The 11,896-nt window shown below is 40.5% G+C and overlaps 1 protein-coding gene across 1 annotated transcript; it reads right to left on the bottom strand.

Moving 5' to 3' along the window:
* Positions 1 to 2,921: 2,921 nt before the first annotated feature.
* Positions 2,922 to 4,042, bottom strand: LOC120033325 (gastrula zinc finger protein XlCGF17.1-like; the record flags this gene model as incomplete). The annotated part of the gene is made up of 2 exons (XM_038979626.1): positions 2,922 to 3,786; positions 3,946 to 4,042. Coding segments are annotated over 2 exons (825 nt in total), but the record flags the coding sequence as incomplete, so codon positions are not given.
* Between the last annotated feature and the right edge of the window lie 7,854 nt (positions 4,043 to 11,896).

Genomic DNA, 11,896 nt, shown 5'->3' with positions numbered 1-11,896 from the left:
AAAAAGGATTTGCTAGTAGATTGTCGACTTGATTCATGATGATGACTGCTAGCTCAGATTTTGAAAGTATGATGTTGACATGATCAGTCCAATCAAAGCGACTGTAGATATAACATGATTTGACGTTATTTTATCTGTGGACAATGACCTTGAGCCTTCTTGGATGGGCACTTCTAATGTAACTCTATGGCAGCACCCAAGGGGCTTGAATTATAAAGTTCTACCCTTAGACTTGGCAGTGACATATTGTCCCCATGAATGACAGGACACTGAGCCAATCACGGCACAACGCTCCATATTTTCTGCTGGCTTGCTCCACCTCCAAAGAAGGCAATGAGCTAGGCTGAAAGACCTGCATTTTGGAGCTGCCTTACTCAAGAAAACAAAAAAGAGCTCGTGTTTGTATGTGGCTTTATTAGTAACTCAATTATAAATGTTTTTTTTTTTTTTTTTTTTTACATTGTTTGCAAACAGATCATTTTTTTCACACTTTTTTAGCGCTAAAACTGTGGGGCTCAAAACAGGTGGCTCACCTGCCCTGAGTGATGGGTCGCCACTGAACTTATCTCGAACACTGCAGTCGAGTCTGGTTGTTTAACCTTCCCAAGTTCCCCCATGTCATTCTGCTCCTCTGTACATTCCACTGGCTTCCAGTCGAAGCTCACATCCACTACAAGACAATGGTGTTTACTTACGGTGCAGCAAGAAGAACAGCCCCATCTCTACCTTCAGGCTATGCTCCAACCCTGTATCCCAACCCGAGCACTCAGTTCTGCCACCTCTGGTCTCATGGCCGTCCCACTGCTACAGGAGGTCAAGCTCCCTCTCAGCCCAGTCAAAACACTTCTCTGTCCTGGCACCCCAATGGTGGCACCAGCTTCCCTCTGATGCTAGGACAGCAGAATCCCTGCCCATCTGCCCGAAAAAGTCTGAAACCCTACGTCTTTAAAGAGTACCCCCCCCCAAAATACTAATAACACTACTAATAATAATAATACAACAAATAATAATAATAATATTAATGTGACACTGACTAATTGAGGAGAAATGTATTTACTGTGTGGTTGTCTCACCTGGCTATCTTAAGATGAATGTACTTAATGTACTGGTGACATCACAGGGTCAGAGAGAACACCTGACTGTAGTCATACAAAAACACTCAGTCCATAAGAACCATTCATACTGTCAGATCTAATATGAAGAACTGAATACAACCATAAGAACCATTCATACTGTCAGATCTAATATGAAGAACTGAATACAACCATAAGAACCATTCATACTGTCAGATCTAATATGAAGAACTGACTACAACCATAAGAACCATTCATACTGTCAGATCTAATATGAAGAACTGACTACAACCATAAGAACCATTCATACTGTCAGATCTAATATGAAGAACTGAATACAACCACAAGAACCATTCATACTGTCAGATCTAATATGAAGAACTGAATACTAAAGAGAAGAAGAGGTTCATGTAACTTTATTTTTCATTGGCAGATCAATAAAGTTTGCTTCAATGCAGTTATCCAAACACATTCATGATCAGTAACTAAAATAACTCATCTAGTTTTAAAGATAATTAATAAACACATGTATTCATTTCATAAACTGTGTATCATTAAATAAAGTTGTAAAACAATCGCCCCAAACTAGTGGTGAAAAGTGATCATCACACCATCTCTATCTGATACATGTTAGGGGCGGAAGGTAGCCTAGTGGTGAGAGCGTTGGGCCAGTAACCAAAAGGTTGCTAGATCGAATCCCCGAGCTGACAAGGTAAAAATCTGTTATTCTGCATCTGAACAAGGCAGTTAACCCACTGTTCCTAGGACATCATTGTAAATAAGAATTTGTTCTTAACAGACTTACCTAGTTAAATGAAGGTTCAAAAGTTCTTGTTTTTTTTAAAGAAGTGTATACTAGCTCCTTCCCACAGAATACTGCAGAGGGACAACCTGGTCTCAGAGCAAAACGTATTATAAGAACATCCGTGCCACTCCATTTAGTATGTTAGGTTACATTACATTGGACTACCAATATAAACTTAACGAAAATATAAACTAAACATGTAAAGTGTTGGTTTCATGAGCTGAAATAAAATCCAGAAATGTTCCATATGCACAAAAAGCTAATGTCTCTCAAATGTTGTGCACAACTTTGTTTATATCCCTGTTAGTGAGCATTTCAGCCTTTGTCAAGATAATCCATGCACCTGACAGGTGTGGCATATTAAGATGCTGATAAAACAGCATTATCATTACACAGGTGCACCTTGTGCTGGGGGACAATAAAAGGCCACACAACACAATGTCACAGATGTCTCAAGTTCAGGGAATGTGCAATTGTCATGATGACTGCAGGAAAGAATTCAATATTTATATCTCTACCATAAGTCACCTCTAGAGAATTTGGCAGTACATCCAACCGGCCTCACAACTGCAGATCACATGTAACCACGGCAGCCCAGGACCTCTTCACATGCAGGATTGTCAGGGAGGGTGCTGAGTAGTATTTCTGTCTGTAATCAAGACATTTGTTGGGGAAAAACTCATGCTGATTGGATGGGCCTGGCTCCCAAGTGAGTCTATGCCCTCCCAAGTCCCACCCATGGCTGAGCCCCTGCCCAGTCATGTGAAATCCATAGATTAGGGACTCACTTATTTAAAATGACTGATATCCTTATACGAACTGTAAATCTTTGAAATTGTTGCGTTTAGATTGTTGTTAAGTATAATACGACTTGTAGGACGTATCGTATGTTACGAATTACAATTTTTATGTTATTTTACGCATTGCTATTCATACAATATGTTACGGACTTGTAATATGTATGATATGTTACGAATTCCAATTTGTTGTTGCTAACGTTAGCTGGGTGAGGGGTTAAATGGTTTTAGGGGAAAGGTTAGCTAACATACTAAGTAGTTACATGCTAAGCTAACATGCTAAGCTAACATGCTAAGTAATAGCTAAAAAGTAGTAAGTAGTTGCAAAGTTGCTAAAATGCTAAAGTCCTCCTTGATGAGATTCTAAACACAGCAGCCTTTGGCTAGAAGTTTGAGTTACACGCCCACCCTTCCACAGAGCAGGAATAAGGCTTCTCTCCTGTGTGTGTTCTCTGATGAACTTCTAGCTTAGTTGATGTTGTGAAGCATTTTACACAGTCAGAGCAGTAATAAGGCTTCTCTCCTGTGTGTGTTCTCCGATGAACTTCTAGCTTAGTTGATGTTTTGAAGCATTTTCCACAGTCAGAGCAGGAGTATGGCTTCTCCCCTGTATGTATACGTTCATGTGATTTTAAGTTGGAAAGTTGAGAGAAACTAGTTCCACAGTCAGAGCAGACGTAAGGCTTCTCTCCTGTGTGTGTTCTCTGATGAACTTTAAGCTTATTTGATGTTTTAAAACATTTTCCACAGTCAGAGCAGGAGTAAGGCTTCTCTCCTGTGAGTGTTCTCTCATGAAATTTTAGATCAGTTGATGTTGTGAAGCATTTCCCACAGTCAGAGCAGACGAAAGGCTTCTCTCCTGTGTGTGTTCTCTGATGAACTTTTAGCTCTTTTGATGTTTTAAAACATTTTCCACAGTCAGAGCAGGAGTAAGGCTTCTCTCCTGTATGTGTTCTCTGATGCACTTTTAGATCAGTTGACGTTGTGAAGCATTTTCCACAGTCAGAGCAGGAGTAAGGCTTCTCTCCTGTGTGTATACGTTGGTGTGTTTTTAAGGTGCCCAGACGAGAGAAACTCGCCCCACAGTCAGAGCAGACGTAAGGCTTTTCACCTGTATGTATACGTTCATGTGATTTTAAGTGGGAAAGTTGAGAGAAACTAGTTCCACAGTCAGAGCAGAAGTAAGGCTTCTCTCCTGTGTGTGTTCTCTGATGAGATTTTAGCTCATTTGATGTTTTAAAACGTTTTACACAGTCAGAGCAGGAATAACGCTTCTCTCCTGTGTGTGTTCTCTGATGAAGTTTTAGCACCATTGATGTTTTGAAGCATTTTCCACAGTCAGAGCAGGAGTAAGAATTCTCTCCTGTGTGTATTTTTAGGTGTATTTTTAGCTTTGATAGAAATGGGAAAATCTCTTCACAATGTGGGCAGTGATGAGACCTCTTAGCTCTCTGATCTTCCTGCTGTTGCTCTCTGGATGTAGAGAATGTCTCAACATGGTATCCTGTGTGAAAATCAGAAGAACCAGTCAGTTGGTGTGATATACATGTCAATCAAATGTAGTTTATGAAGCCCTTTCTACATCAGTAGTTGTCACAAAGTGCTGAACAGAAACCCAGCCTAAAATCCCCAAAGAGCAAGCAATGCAGATGTAGAAGCAGTGGCCACAAAAAAAACTCCCTAGACAGCAGGAACCTAGGAAGAAGCCAGGCTCAGAGCGGTGACCAGTCCTCTTCTGGCCATACCGGTTGACAGGTAGCCTAGTGGTTAGAGCAACCGAAGAGTTGCAAGATTGAATCCCAGGGCTGACAAGGTAAAAATCTGTTGTTCTCCCCTGACTAAGGCAGTTAACCCACTGTTTCTAGGCCGTCATTGAAAATAAGAATTTGTTCCTAACTGACTTGCCTAGTTAACCTGTTTGGGCGCATGTCCAAACACTAGCGGGACACCTACGACAACATCCGGTGAAATTGCAGAGCGCAAAATACAAAAATCGTAATATTAAACATTCATGAAAATACAAGTGTCTTACATAATTTAAAAGCTTCTTGTTAATCCAACTGCGTTGTCAGATTTGAAAAAGGCTTTACAGAGAAAGCATACCATGCAATTATCTGAGGACAGCGCCCCACATCAAAATACTTTTTCAACCAGCACAGGCGTCACAAAATCACAGACAGCAAATAAATAAATCACTTACCTCTGAAGATCTTCATCTGATTGCAATCCCAAGGGTCCCAGCTACACAATGAATGGTACTTTGTTCGATAAAGTCTTTCATTATATCCCAAAAATGTTAGTTTAGATGGAGCGTTTGATTCAGTAATTCACTCATTCAACATGCACACAAACCAATCCAAAAAGTGAAAGTCAAACGATGTTTCCAATTAATCCTCGGGTATTCTAATATCTAAATAAACAATAATATTTAGACGGAGAATAGTGTGTTTAATAGCGAAGATAAATAACGAAGAGCGCACTGTCGTTGATGCACGCAACATGACTACTTTTCTAAATGGGGGACACCTTGGATAAACTACAAATACCTGAAACCCATTCTAAAGACTGGTGATATCTAGTGGAAGCCATAGGACCTGCAATCTGGGTCCTATCTATTTGTATATCCCATAGGCAAGCACTGAAAAAACCTGTGACCTCAAAATAAACATTCCGGATGGATTTTCCTCAGGTTTTCACCTGCCATATCAGTTCTGTTATACTCAGACATTATTTTAACAGGTTTAGAAACTTCAGAGTGTTTTCTATCCAATGCTATCAAGTATATGCATCTCCTAGCTTCTGGGCAGTTTACAGGCAGTTTACTTTGGGCACGTCAGTCATCCGAAATTCCGGACAATAACCAGTACGCTAAGGAAGTTAAATAAAAGTAAATTTAAAATAAATAAATAAATACACTACCATTAGTGGTGAAATAAATGAATGAATTCAAAAGATTGGGGTCACTTACAAATGTCCTTGTTCTTGAAAGAAAAGCACATTTTTTGTCAAATTGATCAGAAATACAATGTAGACATTGTTAATGTTGTAAATGACAATTGTAGCTGGAAACGGCTGAATATCTCGTACAACGCTGTGTACTACTCTCATCACAGAACAGCGCAAACAGTCTCTAATCAGAATAGTGTCTAGAAGGCCAGCATCCCGGAGTCACCTCTTCACTGTTGACGTTGAGACTGTTGTATTGCATGTACTATTTAATGAAGCTGCCAGTTGAGGACTTGTGAGACGTCTGTTTCTCAAACTAGACACTAATGTACTTGTCCTCTTGCCCAGTTGTGCACCGGGGCCTCCCACTCCACTTTCTATTCTGGTTAAAGCCAGGTTGCGCTGTTCTGTGAAGAGAGTAGTACACAGCGTTGTACGAGATCTTCAGTTTCGTGGCAATTTCTCGCATGGAATAGCCTTCATTTCTCAGAACAAGAATAGACTGACGAGTTTTCTTCTGACGAGAAGAAAGGTTTTTGTTTCTGGCCATTTTGAGCCTGTAATCGAACCGACAAATGACCCAGATCCTCAACTAGTCTAAAGAAGGCCAGTTTTATTGCTTCTTTAATCAGACCAACAGTTTTCAGCTGTGCTAACATAATTGAAAAAGGGTTTTCTAATGATCAATTAGCCTTTTAAAATGATCAACTTGGATTAGCTAACACAACGTGCCATTGGATCACAGGAGTGATGGTTGCTGATAATGGGCCTCTGTACACCTATGTAGATATTCCAATAAAAAAATCACACGTTTCCAGCTACAATAGTCATTTACAACATTAACAATGTCTACTGTATTAATTATCAATTTGATGTTATTTTAATGGAGGGGAAAAAGTAATTTTCTTTCAAAAACAAGGACATTTCTAAGTGACCCTAAATATTTCAACGGTAGTGTATGTTTTCATTTCAGTAGGCTGTATGGGAATGGGAATAAAACTATTCTAAAACTGGGTAGGAGTCAAAAACTAAAAAGAGGCAAAAGTCGTGAAAATGATGAGCTATATCATCCTCCACTCACTATCACAAGGGTTAGTAACTATACAGACTCATTTCATAGAACTTAAAAACACTGGGCACTCTACATAGAGGAAGAGTTCCATAGTGGAACTCTGGAGCTCTGTCAGAGTGACCATCGGGTTCTTGGTTACCTCCCTGACCAAGGCCCTTCTCCCCCGATTGCTCAGTTTGGCCGGGTGGCCAGCTCTAGGAAGAGTCTTGGTGGTTCCAAACTTCTTCTATTGAAGAATGATGGAGGCCTCTGTGTTCTTGGGGACCTTTAATGCTGCATAAATGTTTTGGTACCGGTCCCCAGATCTGTGCCGACACAATCCTGTCACGGAGCTCTACGGACAAATCCTTCCACCTCATGACTTGGTTTTTACTCTGACATGCACTGTCAACTGTGGGACCTTACATAGACAGGTGTGTTCCTGTCCAAATCATGTCCAATCAATTGAATTTACCACAGGTGGACTCCAAGTTGTAGAAACATCTCAAGGATCATCTCATAGCAAAAGGTCTGAAAACTTACGTAAATAAGCAATTCTTATCATTTTTTTTATAGATTTGCAAGAATTTCTAAAAACCTGTTTTGGCTTTGTCATTATGGGGTATTGTGTGTAGATTGATGAGGAAAAACGTGTAATCAATTTTAGAATAAGGCTGTAACGTACCAAAATGAGAAAAATGGGAAGGGGTCTGACAGTGCCCTCGGAAAGTATTCAACCCCCTTGACTTTTTCCACATTGTTATGTTACAGGCTTATTCTAAAATTAGATAAAATATCCTCCGCAATCTACACACAATACCCCATAATGACAAAGCTAAAACAGGTTTAGAAATTTTGGCAAATTTATACAAATTTAAAAAAACTGAAAAACAAGAGACTCAAAATTGAGTTCAGATGCATCCTGTTTCCATTGATCATCCTTGAGAAGTTTCTACAACTTGATATATAAAATATTAAATATATATGTATCAGATATAAATCATCAGGATGTGGTAGTCTACTGGTTATGTTCATCACTTCTCCAATCATTGTTGAGATCTGATATTCTGTGCAGCAAACAAATTATAATTCAATATTGACAGTGATGATGCCATGGCCTATTTTGAAATAAGGTATGCCTAACTTGGTGATTGAGGGCATAAATTTTTTTCAACGTTCTTGAAACAATGTGTGGGAAAAGGCAGGCATTACAAGTTTTTAAATGTTTTGCTTCGCTGTGAAGTCTTGAGGTTTTCAGGTATGTGTGATGTTTGTGCTGTGGTGGAGATCTTTGTAGGCTATACTCGGCCTTGTCTCAGGATTGTAAGTTGGTGGTTGAAGATATCCCTCTAGTGGTGCGGGGGCTGTGCTTTGGCAAAGTGGGTGGGGTTATATCCTTCCTGTTTGGCCCTGTCCGGGGGTATCATCGGATGGGGCTGTTAGGATTTACCTAGGGGTCATGATTGGGGCTGTACAAATGTTTGGTGTATTAGAATAATTGATTATGCTTATGTTATATTAATAGCAGGGGAGGGGTTAAAAGACCCCTCCCTCCTTACATTTATAGGGTTTTAGACTACTGATTAACAATAGATAAAGTCATTGTAGAAGTTTAGTATTGTTCTACATTTATATTTTAGTTCTCTCTCTCTCTGCCTCATTATAAAGAGGCCCTTAGACAGAACTCTGCAGGGGAGTGAAGGAGATAAGACTAGGTAAACATTCCACAATGGGTCAACTTTGGGGGAAGAGGACATTTACTGCTAAGTGTTTAGCTAACAATAAGGGCCCTGTTTATCCAGCTTTGTAGGCATGGTTTTGGTCCCAGGAGTAGAGGATGATGATTTAGGCAGTGACGTCACCAGGGCGCGACTTAGCGTTTAATAAAACCACTGGAGACCTTTTGTTTGAGACAGAACTTACTCAGAAACATGCGTGCTATGTTCCTGTTTGTCAACTTCTGTCTGCAATTGCATTAATAATAATGGTTTTTGAATGATTTAATTAAAGATATTGTCATAATGCTAATTTCACCAATGAACCAATGATTGACAAAGAAGGACGTAAGAAACGAACCCTAACAGGGCCACAGTGTCTCCTGACCCCTCCTGTCTCAGCCTCCAGTATTTATGCTGCAGTAGTTTGTGTCGGGGGGCTAAGGCCAGTTGGTTATATCTGGAGTACTTCTCCTGTCTTATCCAGTGTCCTGTGTGAATTTAAGTATGCTCTCTCTAATTCTCTCCTTCTCCCTTTCTTTCTCTCTCTCGGAGGAACTGAGCCCTAGGACCATACGTCAGGACTACCGGGCATGATGACTCCTTTCTGTCCCCAGTCCACCTGGCCTTGCTGCTGTCCCAGTTTCAGCTGTTCTGCCTGCGGTTATGGAACCCCTACCTGTCCCAGACCTGCTGTTTTCAACTCTTAATTATCGGCTATGAAAAGCCAACTGACATTTATTCTTGATTATTATTTGACCATGCTTGTCATTTATGAACATTTTGAACATCTTGACCATGTTCTGTTATAATCTCCACCCGGCACAGCCAGAAGAGGACTGGCCACTCCTCATAGCCTGGTTCCTCTCTAGGTTTCTTCCTAGGTTTTGGCCTTTCTAGGGAGTTTTTCCTAGCCACCGTGCTTCTACACCTGCATTGCTTGCTGTTTGGGGTTTTAGGCTGGGTTTCTGTACAGCACTTCGAGATATTAGCTGATGTACGAAGGGCTATATAAAATAAACTTGATTGATGTCAGATTTACAGAATTCAACCTAGCAATAGACTGGGTCATAACTTATGGAGGTCTAATATATGAAGATAACTTATAGATTGAACCAGCTCTTACCATGACTAACAGTTGTCCTAATCTTCTCCTCCTCTTCTTCATCTTTAATGTTGACATTCAGCTCCAGTGTTTGACTGCAGTCCTCCAGGTTCACTGATGCCATCTCTGGATCCTGCAGTGCAAACTGGGCTCCACTGTCACAATCAGGACCAAGTGACTGTAGGTTTCTACTCAGTGTGGAAGGAGAGTGGCAGGCTGGGTTTGTCCTCACTGTTGATGTTCCGGCCTCAGACTTAATCTGAGTCGGCCTGTAGTAATAAAGACAAACAGACACAAAAGTTATTTTCTTGACAGTTCTGGCACTTTATTCTGTAAAAATATTTTCTCTCTTTTCTTGTTCAATTATCTCATTTCAGTAGATCAGGTAGCTAATCCTTGAAAAAACATTCATTCACATTAGACACAAAGTACACATTTTAAATTGCACAACATAAGAGCACTTAATCTATAGTAGATTTCCTAAATTCACATAAATCCATAAAAAAACATTTAGTACAAGATTGCAGTATGTTGTAGGCAGTACTATGTAAAAAAATTTATGAATAACCTTGTGTTCACTGTATTATTTCACTCACAAAAAACAATTTTATTTCCCGTTCACACCATAGTAAGAATTATCAGGGCAATGGCAAGTCAAATTCAAAGTGGCAAGTCAAATTCAAGGATTTTCAAGTTCTTTTTCAAGCGCTAATATTTATTTACTTTAAGCCCATTGTGCACACCCTGAAATATAGATAAATATAGAAACAACTGAATGTGTCTGAATATTAGTACACATGTAAAGGACTGATAATCATTACATTCAGCTTCGAAACTGTAGAGCAACTGAAATGTTCTCTCTCTGATGAGGCACTACCTGCACTGAAGTCCGTTGATGCAGACCTATTGTATCATGGTGGTCCACAAACAAACGTTTAAGGTCCATGTCTGTCTCATTTTGTACTAAGAAAATAAACCAAGAAATCCCTATTAACTTCTACCACACCCTCCCCTTCCACAAAAACCCTCCCACACCCCCAATAAACTTTATCAATAGATCCCTTTCTGTGTTTGCAAACATTGGGGTCTATATCATGCTGAGACCATCCACCCCCAGGTTATCCAGCTTATCAAAAACCATACCGACAGTAACATCTGTTACCCCCAACAACTCTGCTGCAGTTTACAAGATAACTTTCAACCTGGTATTTCACACAATCCAAGTGTTGATAACCTTACCAATGAAAGCTATGAAGTACATATTATTCAATATTAAAGTATCCTTTGTCACAGTGCATTTATGGGCGCAAGATTTCTGAACAGCCCTCGAAACCATGTCAGGACTAGTAGAAAGACCAGTTCTGACAGTAGGTCCTCTTACTACGGGACCAGCTATGGAAGCTCCATCAATCTGACAGTAGGTCCTCTTACTACGAGACCAGCCATGGAAGCTCCATTAGTCTGACAGTAGGTCCTCTTACTACGGTACCAGCTATGGAAGCTCCATCAGTCTGACAGTAAGTCCTCTTACTACAGGACCAACCATGGGAGCTACATCAGTCTGACAGTAGGTCCTCTTACTACGGGACCAGCCATGGAAGCTCCATCAGTCTGACAGTAGGTCCTCTTACTACAGGACCAACCATGGAAGCTCAATCAGTCTGACAGTAGGTCCTCTTACTATGGGACCAGCCATGGAAGCTCCATCAGTGTGACAGTAGGTCCTCTTACTACAGGACCAGCCACTTGGCACATATTTTCACTCAACAGCTACATGTCCCATTCTTTGGCATTTAAAAACACTGTGATGATTCTCCTTTGCTGCTCCAGTTTCAACTGTTCTGCCTGCGGCTATGGAACCCTGACCTGTTCACCAGACGTGCTGTTTTCAACTCTCTAGAGACAGCAGGAGCGGTAGAGATACTCTGAATGATCGGCTAAGAAAAGCCAACTGACATTTACTCCTGAGGTGCTGACCTGTTGCACCCTCGACAACCACTGTGATTATTATTATTTGACACTGCTTGTCATCTATGAACATTTGAACATCTTGGCCATTTTCTGTTATAATCTCCAGCCAGAAGAGGTCTGGCCACCCCTCATAGCCTGGTTCCTCTCAAGGTTTCTTCCTAGGTTCTGGCCTTTCTAGAGAGGTTTTCCTAGCCACTGTGCTTCTACACCTTGCTGTTTGGGGTTTTAGGCTGGATTTCTGTAAAGCACTTTGTGACATCAGCCGATGTAAGAAGGGCTTTATAAATACATTTGATTGGTTGATTGATGAGGCTGGGTCAAATTCTCTGACATTGAAGCTAAGGAATCCTATTCTGTACCTTTCCAGATAAAACCTTCTCAAACCTCAACAGCACTGATAAGCTTTCACTTCTTTAACCCTCTTTCCTACTGA

This window comes from Salvelinus namaycush, chromosome 40 (genome assembly GCF_016432855.1).
Source record: "Salvelinus namaycush isolate Seneca chromosome 40, SaNama_1.0, whole genome shotgun sequence".
In the NCBI taxonomy this organism is placed as follows: domain Eukaryota; kingdom Metazoa; phylum Chordata; class Actinopteri; order Salmoniformes; family Salmonidae; genus Salvelinus; species Salvelinus namaycush.
This window is presented reverse-complemented; position numbering and strand designations above follow the sequence as displayed.